Source organism: Typopeltis vanoorti, chromosome 4 (assembly GCF_054136105.1).
Source record: "Typopeltis vanoorti isolate ZY-2024b chromosome 4, IOZ_Tvanoo_1.0, whole genome shotgun sequence".
In the NCBI taxonomy this organism is placed as follows: Eukaryota; Metazoa; Arthropoda; class Arachnida; order Uropygi; family Thelyphonidae; genus Typopeltis; species Typopeltis vanoorti.
The window spans coordinates 52,170,703-52,184,629 of NC_143552.1; the positions used below are offsets into that span (position 1 = coordinate 52,170,703).

Sequence of the window (13,927 nt, forward strand, 5' to 3'; positions counted from 1 at the left end):
TTGAGTATGTCATGTCAGTTGTTATTTTCCACATGCATGCAATTTTTCAGATGTAATAATTTAGCAGTAAAATAATATTATTCTATACAATGTGGATTTATATGATCTATTATTATAAGCATATAACTGGCCTGCTACCTAATTTAAATATTACTTTATTATTTATTAAAGTAAATGTTTGAAATGGCATTGACATAGAGGACCTTGGCAAGCAGAAATAAAGAGGTACTGGTTCCATTGTATAAGGTCTTCGTCAGGCTTTATATGGATTATTGTGCACAGATTTGATCCCTTGGTTTTCATAGTGATGAGGATATATTGAAAAGGGTCCAGAAAAGACTGACTAAGGTGGTACCTGATATTTGGGGTCTTTGATGTGAAGACAGATTGAGGAAATGCAGTTTGTAAAGCCTTGTTAATAGGAGGAAGAAAGAGGACATAATTGAATCATTTAAGTTGGTAAAGGGTGCCTTGTTCTACTCCCTTCCTCCATTTTTCATGGGATGGAGTAGAAAAAGGAGACATCCCTGGAAGCTGTATAAGGAGGGTACAAGCATTTTGCATGAGGGCAGGTTTTTGCATGAAAAGTGATTGGTGAGTGGAATGCGATGCCTGATATTGTGGCGAATGCAGATACACTGAATGACATTAAAGCATGGTTTGATGGTCCTTGTGGGTAACAGTGTCTCCCAAGATGAGCCTTTTGACTCCATGGAGGTCTGTTGTTAATAATATTACACTCTCCATGGAGTCAGCATATTCATTGTGGGAGGTTCATCAAGTGAGGACATGTTTATCATACTGAATTTTAAAATCCTTAACACTCCCTGCATAAACAACATATTTCAGTAATGTGTTCCATTCACTGACAACACTCCATGTAAAATATCTACTCCTCTTACATAACTTCCAGGGATGGCATCTGGTTCTTCCTCTCTTGCCTTCTACTCTTTTTTTATAATCTAATTCCCTCTGGATTAATCTGATAAAATTTCCTAACTAACTTAAATGTCTGTCATATCACCTCTTTTCTTCCTATCCACCAAACTCTGCAATCCATATTTCTTCAACCTTTCTCCATAGCTAGCATTCCAGAGTCCTGATATTGTTAGAGACACTCATCTCTGGATCCTCTCCAATGTTTCCACATCACATTGAAAACGAGGTACCCATATCTGAGAACAGTAGTCTAAGTGTGGTCTGACCAGTGCTTTATACAGTGGCACAAACACTTTCTTATCCCCACATGTTACAGTAGGTCTTATCATAGCAGCACCATGATGTGCATTACTTGCAATATGCCTTCTAAACTTCAGTCTAAAGTCAACCATCACTCCCAAATATCGAATGTCTCCCACTTCCTGCAGTACAACACCATCAATAGCACACAGCCTCATATTTCTGCACTCCAAAATGCAATACCTTGAACTTATTAATATAAAAACTACAACTCCACTCCTTTATCAAAGTCAAAATCCTATTCAAATCTTCCTGAAGGAAATTAACATCAGCAATGCTACTCATAATTCTCCCCAACTTTGCATCATCAGCAAACAACGAAGAATCCCAGTCAGTCCACAATATATGCATTTACAAACAAGTTAAACAGTAGGGGGCCCAAAAAACATAATCCTGAGGTACACCTGGTTATCCTCCTTTTTTTGAGACACTGCTCCATTATATACAGTTTTCTAGTATCGTTCAGAGAGACAGTCACCAATATACTATCCATTTGCATCCTCTCAGTCTTGTACATCAACTTATGTGATAATCTATCAAGCCTTTTGTAAAATCCAAGAATATCACAACATATGTGTCTCCCTTATAAAATGCAAGTAAATTGCTAAAACTCTTTACAAATCCATGCTGACCATCATAAAGAATACTATGTCCATCAACCCAATCTTGTATTCTATTCTTAATCAATCTCTTCGACATCTTGACTACAACTGCAGTTATAACTGGAAACTTGTCCTAGAACCATGCTTGTGGAGTGGTACTATTTTCCACTCCTTAGGCATCTTACCCACTGCAAGGCTTTCATTAAATAATCTGGTCAAGGGCATATATGACTGTTGTGCACATTCCTTAAGCATATGTGATGATATGTCATCCATTCCCTCAGTCTTTTAACATCTAACTCAATCAACACTTGATACACCTCTGAATCTTTCACTTCCAATTCTCCTAATACTTGCCTCCCATCTATATATTACATGGCATCATTTACACCAGTATGATATATGCTAATAACGTGCTCGTTCAATAATTCCACTATATTCTTTGCAATGGTCACTCTGCTGCCATGATTATCCATCAGTGTCAACCTACAATAATCATTCTTCCTTTTGCTTGCCATAATAGTGGAAGAATTCCCTTGAATTGACCTTGACTTGCCAGCCAATCTCCTCTCATACTGCATCTTTCCCCTTTCTTTACCAAGCTCGTCACCTTCCTGGCCAGCACTTTACACTCTTCATGGATCCAGTCGCCACCAACTGTCTTGTGCCTCCTCCATAACATTTTCTTTTACGGCACAGCTTGCTTGATTTCACTGTTCATCCATTTCACTCCTACTCTATTTACTCATTAACCTTTGGTATGTAGTTATATACCAGGGTTAATGAGTTATATACTGGGCTAAGGAGAATGGATGTCAATTTAATGTGGCAAAGTGTAAGATTAGCAGCAGTATATCACAATGGTGGAACCGTACTATAGGAGATTGATGAGGCCAGGGATTTGGGAGTGTTGGTGGATAGGGAGTTGCAGTTTGGGGGTACATCACAAAAGTGGCTAAATCAGTTCATCAAATCACTTGGTTGCTGAAAAATACTTTAACAAGCAGAGACAAACAGGTTATTGTTCCTCTGTATCGAGCCTTGATAAGACCCCATCTAGACTACTGTGTCCGGATATGGGTGCCAGGGTTTCTTCTGGATGGGGAGGTGGAGAGGATGCAGAGACGAGTGATCAAGATGATAGCAGGTCTATGGAATGAACCTTATGAGAACAGGTTGAAGATTTGTGGGTTGCAGAAATTGGTTGATAGACAGAAAAGGGGTGATATGATTGAGACATTCAAATTACTGAAGGATTTCTATAAGTAAGATTAATTCAGAAGATATTTTTGAGAATAAGACTGGTGGTGGGAGGACTAGGGGCCATACATGGAAGCTGGGCAAGAGTGCGATTAGCAAGGGTGTTAGAGCTAGGTTTTTACTTGGAGAGTGGTGAATGAGTGGAATAAGCTACCAGCTGCCATGACTGTGAATGAGTCCAAGGTGGGGTATGATAGATACTCTGTGAATGACGAATAGTTGTTCTTGACATGATGTTAAGGCCTCCCTCTATGTATCAACTCCTTGGAGTTGCCCATAATAATAATAATAATAATAATATATTGCTTCTGTCATATACTGCCTTATGAATTTCAGGCACTGTCAACATCTTTTCTGCACAGCTCATCTACCCAATGTATTGATGCTAGTTGACTACAGAGCTTCCTATATCACCCACTATATAATTCCACATATACCCTTTTCTAGGCAGTAACCTTTTCTTGTTTTGCCACTTCCAAAACAAGTATACCTCATGATCACTCTCACACTGGTAACAATGTGAAGAGATCATTAGCAACTACATCTTGTGAGGTTATCACCAAATCTGAAACACAAAAGCCTCTAGTTGCTTCTGTCACATGCTGCTTAAGATACTTATCTCTCAGAAATTCAACAAACTTACTTTCCTTTGTTCCCATACACTATCTCTTCCTTCCATTCTATATTCCTGTTATTAAAGTCTCTCATCAGAATCACCTTGTTTTTACATCCCTAAAAACAATAATAATCTTTATTCTCTGGCCTATAACACCATCCTATCAGATACACTAAACCTGTTAATTTCAACCACCAGACTCAAAATCTGCACATGTACTATCAACTCCCACGCTTTGTGGAAGTTGATAGTACATGTGCAGAGCTATTTGCTTACACATAATTCCTCTGCAATCATTAACAGCACTCCTACCACGTTCTCCTCTTTTCACCTTCCCATCCTTCTGGAAAATTGTATATGTCCTTTGATTTCTATTCCCAGCATCACATCATCCGCAGACAACCAAGTTTCACTTCTATCAATTATCTATGGGCATACCACTGATCCAATCACTACAAAACTCCACCATAATAATAATAATATAAAGCGCTATTTACTTACACATTGCTATATATACTGTTATCTTTTAATTATAAATTTTTTAAATAAAAGTATGGGTTTTATTTTCAAGCACACTTTATTATCCTTAATCTTTTTTGTTCTATATTTATACATATAAATAAAATGTTAACCTTTATTTAAAAAATATTTAAATATATAATTCAGTATTATGGAACATATCTCCTTATTTTCTATATAAATGTCTAATTTACATGATTTTCATTTATATGATACTTTTATTATTATTATTATCCAGGCCTCCATGGAGTCAAAAGACTCGTCGTGGGAGGTTGTTTTTAGGAAACACTAAGTTTATCATACCACTCCTTGAATCCATTGACCATTCTTGCTCCAACCACTCTCTCAGGCAATACATTCCAAGGTACACCCACCCTCCATGTAAAGAAACCACTTCTCACCCTCTTGCGCACAGCTCCTTTCGTAACTTCCATGGATGGCCCCTTGTCATCGCTCCTTCCTGTTGTTCCACCAAGTGAAAGAACTCTCCAATGTCTACCTTATAACTGCTTTTCAACAGTTTAAAAGTCTTGATCATATCACCTCTCCTTCTGTCCACCAAACTCTGCAGTCCACATTCCCTCAGTTAATCCTCATAACTCATTATTGTACAGTCCTGAAACCATCTTTGTTATCTGCCTCTGTACCCTTTCCACAGTCAATTTATCCCCCTTCAAATCCTGGGGACCAAATCAGAGAACAATAGTCCAAGTGTGGTCTGATCAGGGTCTTATACAATGGAATGATAACTCTTATCTCTGCAGATTAGCGTCCTTCTCAGTATTGCAGCAATCCTCTGAGTTACCCTCACCACCTTTGCAATATGCTCCCTGAATTTCAGTTTGTTTATCAATCATCACCCCCAGATCTCTTGTCTTCCCTACCTCCTCCAGTATAGCTCCTCCAATCGAGTATACATCCTCCCATCAATGGATCCCAAACCTCAAGACTTTACATTTTGCTGCATTGCACCGACACCCCCATTCATTTGCCCATCTGTCTAGTTTATTCAAATCCTCTTGCAGGGCTGCCACATCTGCACTATTACTGATAACCATTCCCAGCTTCACATCATCATCTGCAAACAACTGAATGTCCCCTTGCAATCCATTGACAATATCGTTGATATAAAGGTTGAACAGTACAGGTTCCAGTACTGAGCCCTGTGGAACCCCACTTGTAACCTTTTACTTCCTTGATATTGCCCCACCATACGCAACTCTCTGATATCTATCAGTCAGTCAATCCTGAATCCATTTGACTAACCTGATATTTAAACACATGTGCTGCAACTTAAATATCAGCTTATTATGTGGCACCCTGTCAAATGCCTTTGCAAAATCCAAAAAAATGGCAGTATATGCCTTTCCCTCATCAACTGCTCTTGTCACTATATTATGAAAGGCAATCATATTACTAAAGCAAGAGTGCCCCTTAACAAATCCATGTTGATTCTCACTAATTTCTCCAAGACCTTAACAACTACTGATGAAACACAAACTGGCAACAGGCCTATAATTAGACACTTCCAGTCTGGCACCGCCCTTATGCAATGGCACTATCTTACCTTCCTTTCATTCCCTGGGTACCTTTCCTGCAGCCAGACTTTTATTGAAAAGCCAGGTCAATGGAGCTGTCAGTCTTTAGCACATTCTCTCAAAATCCGTGGTGAAATACCATCCAGTTCAACAGCTTTACTGGTATCCAGAGTACTTGGAACACACTCTCGTCTTGCACCTCTAAACCCTGAACCTGCCCTATCCCTCTAGTATTAAAACCTCCTCCAGGATGAAATACCCCAATAAAGTGCTCATTGAACAACTCCACTATGTCCTCTGCATCAGTTGCTCTATTTCTGCAGAACCAATCTGTAAATTAAATCAAAGGTTAGATCTATTTGAAATTTTGACCTTATGTGGCTTACTGGAATAACAATAATTAAAACTTAAAGAGCAGAACACATTTTTTTTATCATTAATAAATTTATTGTTAAATGAAAATACCTTGTATTTCTAATTTATATGTCCAATTAACACTGCCTTCACTATTTGACACTATACATGTGTACAGTCCACTATCTGATGTCACTAGATGATCCATGGTTAACTGCCATTTTCGATAAGTGATCTGAAATATTTACAACAAAATTCACAGTAAAAATCATAATTTAAGAAAAACATTTTGGTTATACACAGTAATTCCTAAAGGACATAAAAGGATGCTCAGTTTCAAATGAATGGGTTTTTTTTTCCCTGATAGAAATATGTATTAAATATAAATCTAATATTTTATTCAAAAGAGCTCACTCTTGTTCTGTGTTGCCTTTTCAAACTCTTTTGTTCCAGTAGTATTATGTTGCCACATTGAAATTAGCTCATATACATGGCCTACTTCTATATATATTCATTGTCATCAAATTACCATATCTTTCTAAAATAATGGATTTACAAGCATCTTTACTCAAATTAAATAATTTCTTCGACATATTTGGTAGAAAAAATCAGCAATAAAAAATGCCTAAAATTATGAAATAAGGAAGGAAAGAGAAAATAACATTCTCAGTAGTGAACCAAAACAGCTATATATTTTAGATTATCATAATTTTTAGTGAAGACAATAAATTAAATATGAAATTAGATAACAGAACAAGTAATGATAGATGGATGGCAGAGGCAACTGAATAAACTGATATGAAACAAGAATGAAATCAGCCAAATGAGAATATATATATTCTCCCAACTCATCCATAAGTGTAGAATGGACTGCCAAGGAAGTTGTGAGTCAATTATTATTAAATGAGAAGGAGGGGTACAGTAGACATTGTGTGAATAATGGTTGGTATGGTTCTAGTCATGAGCCTTAAAACTCTATAAAGATGTCAAAATAATAACAGCCTTATTACTCAGCACATTTTACATCTCTGATTTATTTAATTCTAGTCCCATTTGCTTTTCTTCTGAGCATTTTGCAGTATATCCTTTGTGCTATTAAGAAAGTTACAAACAAAATAATCATTAATAAGTACCACCACACATTTTGCTACGCTCACCATCCACACTAGCATTACCCTTCGATTGTATAACTGAAGTCAAGTGATAATTATCACTTTCTCAAGTTCAATGCATAGTAAACGTCCTGAATAATCAGGCTGCGCTCATATTGTGCTTTTAAATTTTATTTTTATTGAAAATTTTTCATCACAATGCTTTGCTACCCTACATCTGGTTATTCTCTGCTATTCTATAACTCCTTCATAACAACTTTTTGTTCCATATCTGCATTCATTTCAATCCTACCTTATTTATTCACATTCTAACACTGGTGTCCAAAAGCTATGGATGAACTACATTTTTATATGTATATGAAAAAATTTTCATGACTACAGCCAAATGTGAACATAATTTATTATGTATGCTGGCAATAAATTGGACAAAGGAAATGACGAAAGACAATAAGTTGGACAAAGGAAATGGCTACACAGCAGTACATCTGGATTTTGCTAAGGCTTTTGACAGGATACCCCATGGAACACTGTTATGCAAATTGGAGCAGATGGGAATGGATACTAAACTGGTGACAAGGATAGGAGAATGGCTCAGGGAGAGATACCAGAAGGTGGTGTATGGAGGAGCAGAGTCCAGGATGAGGTGATCAGTGGTGTGCCTCAGGGCTCTGTGCTTGGGCCATTGTTGTTTAATTTGTACATAAATGATATAGGAAATGGCTTAAAGGGAGATATTCAGTCTGGGTTTGCTGATGATGCAGAGTTGAGTAGTGCAATAAAAAATCAAGCTGATGTTGAGAATTTGTAGGATGATTTAAATAAACTGGCAAAATGAGCAAAAGGTAATGGATGCCAGTTCAATGTGGAAAAGTGTGAAGTTATGCATTTTGGGATTAAAAGATTACCAGCTGTGTGCTACATTGATGGAACAGTACTCCAAGAGATTCATGAGGCTAGAGACTTAGAGATGTTGGTGGATAGGGAGATGAAGTTCAGGGGACACACTGCTAAGGTGTCCAAGATTGCACATAGGATTACTTGGTCATTGAGGAACACATTAATATCCAGAGATAAAGAGGTTATTAATCCTCTTTATAAAGCATTGATACTTCCACATTTGGATTACTGTGCTCAGGTCTGGTCACCTGGATTCCTTGGAGAAGAGGAGGCTGTGGAGAGGGTTCAGAGAAGAGTGATCAAGTTGGTGAGTTAAGTAAAAAATGCTCCCTACATTGATAGATTAAGAGCTTGCAGATTGCAGAGGCTAGTTGATAGGCAGAGAAGAGGGGATATGATAGAAATATTTAAATAACTAAAAAGGTTTTTATAAGATTGATGCAGTGGAAATGTTTCAGCTGTGTGAGAGTGATAGAAGAGGTCATCCCTGGAAATTAAGGAAAAGTGTGGTTAACAAGGGTGCGAGAACGAGGTTTTTCACCTGGAGGGTGGTGAATGAGTGGAATGTATTGTCTGACTCAGTTGTGAATTCTTCATCTGTAAATGAATTCAAGAAGAGATATGATAGATATTGTTTTGATGGTTTGGGTCTGCCACGACGAGTCTACTGACCCATATGAATAATATTATTACCTCCATGGAGATACCATATGAATAATATCTCCATGGAGGTAATAATAATAACTTATGTTACAAAAAATAATGCAGAAGTCATATTTTTATATACGAGTAGCCAAAAGGTGTCACACCTTATTATCAAAAAACTCTGAATAAGAGATAGTTGTTAGAAGTTTTTCCACTTTGTTATACTTTAAATTAAAGATACCAAGAAATTATATTCTTGTTTTAATCCTTTATCCAAGTGGGTCTGGCTCTCGCTGATGAGACCTCAATAAAGGTCGAAACCGATCAGTATAGTGATCCTTCTTACTCCATGGAGATACCATATTAGTAATATGGTATCTCCATGGAGGTAATAATAACTTATGTTACAAAAGGGTCACATAATGCAAGGATATGTGCTTTGCATTATGGGATACTAAGGCAAGTACGAGTTGCCCCAGTCCTGAAAATGCATCAGGTGCAAACTTTATTTGCTTACATTTGGATAAAGGATTAAACCAAGTATATAATTTCTTGGTATCTTTAATTTATAGTATAACCAAGTGGAAAAACTTCCAATACGGGACTTATTATTTTGTAAGATACTTTCAAGAAGTTCTTTTATATTAGAATAAGCAACAGACTCTCAACCATTTTTCAGCAACTACTTCCACTTATTTTCCACTCTCAAAGCAAAACAACAGCTAATTATGTTCTTGATAAGCACACTGTCATGCAATTTCCAGGGTTGAATCCTTATTATTTTCCTTATTCCTTATTTTGAAAAATTCTCCTGCATCTATTCTATAAAACTTTTTTTATTTAGCAACTTATATGACAAACCTCCAATGCATCCTCATGGATAGCATTCCACAAATATGACACCATTTGGGTCTAATTCAAATGTCACTTTTATTATAGAAAATGAATAAATTACTAAGGCAAAATCTTTGCTTCACAAAGTTGTTGCTGTTCCCTCATAGAGGAAAATATTTCCACTCTACCATTACTAAATATTTATCTGTATAACTCCCATGTAATTTTATTCTCCTGATGAGGATATTCACAGTCTGTTAGTGAACACTGACATTTATGGCAGCAATTATTATTATTATTTAGGCCTCCAAGGAGTCAAAAGACTCATCGCGGGAGATCCTTCCTAGGAAACACAAAGTCTATCAAGACTCATCATGGAAGGTCCCTCCTAGAAAACACAAAGTCTCTCATGCCACTCCTTAAACTAAATGACTGCTCTTCACCACTCTATCAGGCAATGCATTCCACAGTTCAACCACCCTCCATGCAAAGAAACCACTCCTCACCCTCTTGCTCACAGTTTCCTTTTGTAACGTCCAAGGATGGCCCCTTTTCATCACTCCTTCCTACTGTTCCACCTAGAGAAAGAACTCCCCAGTGTCAACTCTGTAACAACCTCTCAACAGTTTAAAAGTTTCAATCATATCACCTCTCCTTCTTCTATCCCCCAAACTCTGCGGTCCACATTCCCTCAGCTGATCCTCATAACTAACATTGCACAGTCCTGAACCGTCTTTGTACCATCTCCATAGTTAATTTATCCCCTTCAAATCCTGGGGACCAAATCTCAGAACAACAGTCCAAGTGTGGTCTGATCAGGGTCTCATACAATGGAATGAATGCAGGTCAGCATCCTTCTTGCAGCAATCCTCTGTATTACCTTCACCACCTTTACAATATGTTCCCTGAATTTCAGGTTTCTATCGATCATCAACCCCAAGTCTCTTGTCTCCCCTACTTCCTCCAATTGAGTATGCAGCCTCCCATATGTATACCAGACTTCAAGACTTACATTTTGCTGCATTAAACCAACATCCCAATTCATTTGCCCATCTGTCTAGCTTATTCAAATCCTCTTGTAGGGCTACTGTAAAAATAATCATAATTTAAAATTCTGAATATTTTTACATATTGTTTATGTTAGTATGTTTATTAGTTTTAGTTTCATAACACGCATTGTCGGCACTTGTGATGTGCCTGTTATTGAAATTGTTTTGTCAAAATGAAATGTAAAGTAGTTAAAAATTTATGTACTTATTGGATTTGAATAGTTGTGTTACTTTAAACAATTTATTTGTAATTTAAAATATTAAGTTTTGTGTTTTATGAAGCTATTCTCTTGTTGCTAACGGAGCCTTATACCTAGCTTCTCACTTGCCAGTTTCATAGAGTGCACATGCTCGCCGAGAAGTTTGATGTGTGATTGACAGCTGACAAGGAGAGCATTCAGTATCGAAGTAACAGGGAGTAAACAAGAGAGCGTTCAGAAGGAAATAAGAACACAAGCCAGCAGATATTTAGATTTGGAGGAAAATTAGTTTTTTTATGCGAGAGTCGGGGGAAAATTAATGGTATATTCCGAAAAAGGAATCATGGAACTATGAAGTTTCAAAGTGGAATAAATATTGATAAATATTGCTATAGATCGTTTTAAAAGGAATATTCAAGAAAACGCTAATGGATTTATAGTAGATTCTGAAAAGGGAATTGTAAAACTGTGAATTTTTTAAAGTGCGAGAGTTAAGACTGTCAATAAGCATTAGTGAATAAAAGAAGTTGCTATTTACGTTCTAAAAGAATGTTCTAGAAAACTCTGATTAGGAACTTTCATCTGTCTTAAGGATGCCGAATCTAACTATTATTTCTATTGGAAAGAAGACAGAATTGAGTCAGGAAGAATTAACGTGTGTTACATGAGTGATGAGAAAGGATCCTATGAAAATAAAGAATAAAGTCATATGTCTTCGGAGAAGGGTCTTAACACAGAGAGAAACTGAATATGAACATTTTGTCATTGTGCAAACAAAGTTTTTTAGTCTAGTCATAAGTGTAAATTTATTTTTAAAAGGCCTTGGATCCAATTAAATTTGTAGTTAGCTATGTAATTGTTTGAAATGTATATATATTAAGTGTTTGTGTTTTATTAAATGTGTTTATTTTGGTCTTGAGTCAGTGATTTTTTTTGGATTCTGAAAGCAATAGTAAAAAAGAGGTCATTGAACCAATCTGAGTGAACCCTTGTGCATATATAGGTACACTCGGAAATAAAAAAAAATTGTTACAAACAGAGATTAAATAATACAATTAATCTCATAACAAAATAACACTACCACATCTGCACTATTACTGATAACCCTTCCCAGCTTCACATCATCCGCAAACAACTGAATATCCCTCTGCAATCCACTGACAATGTCATTGATATAAAGGTTAAACAATATAGGTCCCAGTACTCAGCCCTGTGGGACCCTACTTGTAACCCTCTGCCTCCTTGAAACTGCTCCACCATACACAACTCTCTGATACCTATTGGACAGTCAATCCTGAATCCAGTTGACCAACCTGACATCAAAACCCATGTGCTGCAACTTAAATATCAGCTTATCATGTGGCACCCTGTCAAATGCCTAAGTCTAAGAAAATGGCAGTATATGCCTTTCCCTCATCTACTGCTCTTGTAACTTTATTATAAAAGGCTAGCATATTACTAAAACAAGAGCACCCCTTCACAAATCCATGTCGACTCTCACAGATAACATTACCCTCATCTGCCCAATGCTCTCTAACTAATAAATGATCAGCCCTCCATTACCAGTAATCCTATTCACAGTTTTGCTGATGATAGTATTTTGCATGCTTCATACTCATTTGACAAATCATGCAATGCTCAGACAAATCTCAACTTCAAGATCATTTTCAACCAGTGACTCATACTGACCTCATACCATCCTTCAATGTGGTGAGAACAAGCTGGTCACCTTAAATGCCACTAAAACACAGTCTTGCTTTTTTGCTTGCAAAAAAAAAAAGGATTTTCAGCTCGCCTACTCCTATTCTTAGCAATACACAAATCACCAAACAGCATCAGATCTCTCTCTCTGTGTGGATTGACATTTACCTCCAGTTTCTCCTGGCATAAATGCATCATATCAATAGCTGTCTTATCATCTAAAAAAATTAGGCATTATTTTCTTACAAGATGCTACTTTTCACCCATCCAGTCACTATCTCTGTATAAATCCTTAATCCACCATCAATATAATACTGTTCACATGTTTGGGTGATGCACATGAAACATCCCTAAAAATTTTACACACACAAACTGACTTCACCTTTTCTCTAATAGATGCAATGTTTCAGCTCTGTATCTGTTCTACAGTTACTTCCCATGGCCAATGCCGAATTGAACTGCAACCACCATTCTTCCACTTTCTGCTGGAAATGTCATATAAGAGCATTCCCTACCAGAATCCTCTTTTCAGTGCAACTGCAAAAACACCAAACTTGTTTTTTAATTCTGTCTTCTGGAACAGCCATTCTCATCAAGTATTTCTAAACAACTGCAACCTACATCCCTTCAAGAAACATGTCAATATCTTGTATAGAAGGAATTTTGTACAAAATCCTTATATACCGATTTTACTTGAGAAAGAATGTCAATACAAAATACTTGTAGTTTAATTAACATTTTTTCTTTAGTGTTTTATGTAATCCGGTAAAATATTAGAAAGAATTGCTAAGTTATTTGACCGCTGATATTGTACAAACAAAGAGATAGCCCAGACAGGATTAGAAATGTAGACCTTAGGCTATCGCCAGGCACGAAGGCCAGCAAGTTACAGAGTTTTCCTGCCATGACTCAGCAATTTCATAGGGGAGAAGGAACCCCTGGTGGAACATCTGGGGAACTCGATCTGAAGAAGTCCCAAGGTTGTAAAGATTGAATAAAAAGGAGAAGGCGCTCTGCTCCTGGTTCCCTCACTCTCTGTTCCTGACTTGTTCCAGTGTTGCTTTGAAGAGGTTCCTGGGTCCAGCCATTCCAAGTATGGAGGAAGGATATTCCGTTAGCAATATTTCAACGATGATAGATTTTTTAAACGGAGGTGTCGGCCTATTCGAGAAATCCAATCACGAAGCTCCTTAAGCAATCTCCAAGATTGCTGCGTCATCGTTGCCAAGGAATAGCGTCTGTTTGCAGTTCTAATGGGAAAGAAGAAGGTTATGTTCGTGATCTCTAGGATCTTGAATGCTGAACTGGCTGAGACGGGTTTCAAGTAAGATTAATGTAGAACTGTTATGGATTGTGAACCT

General features: G+C 37.0%; 1 protein-coding gene across 3 annotated transcripts in view; it reads right to left on the reverse strand.

The window, feature by feature from the left end:
• LOC150107299 (fibroblast growth factor receptor 1-like) overlaps positions 1-13,927 on the reverse strand; it is a 334,528-nt gene that overhangs the window by 130,676 nt on the left and 189,925 nt on the right. For all 3 annotated transcript variants that reach the window (XM_090391806.1, XM_090391807.1, XM_090391804.1), the window contains one exon: positions 6,240-6,363. In XM_090391806.1, coding sequence (XP_090247932.1) covers positions 6,240-6,363 — 124 coding nt within the window. The remainder of the gene's footprint in view (positions 1-6,239; positions 6,364-13,927) is intronic.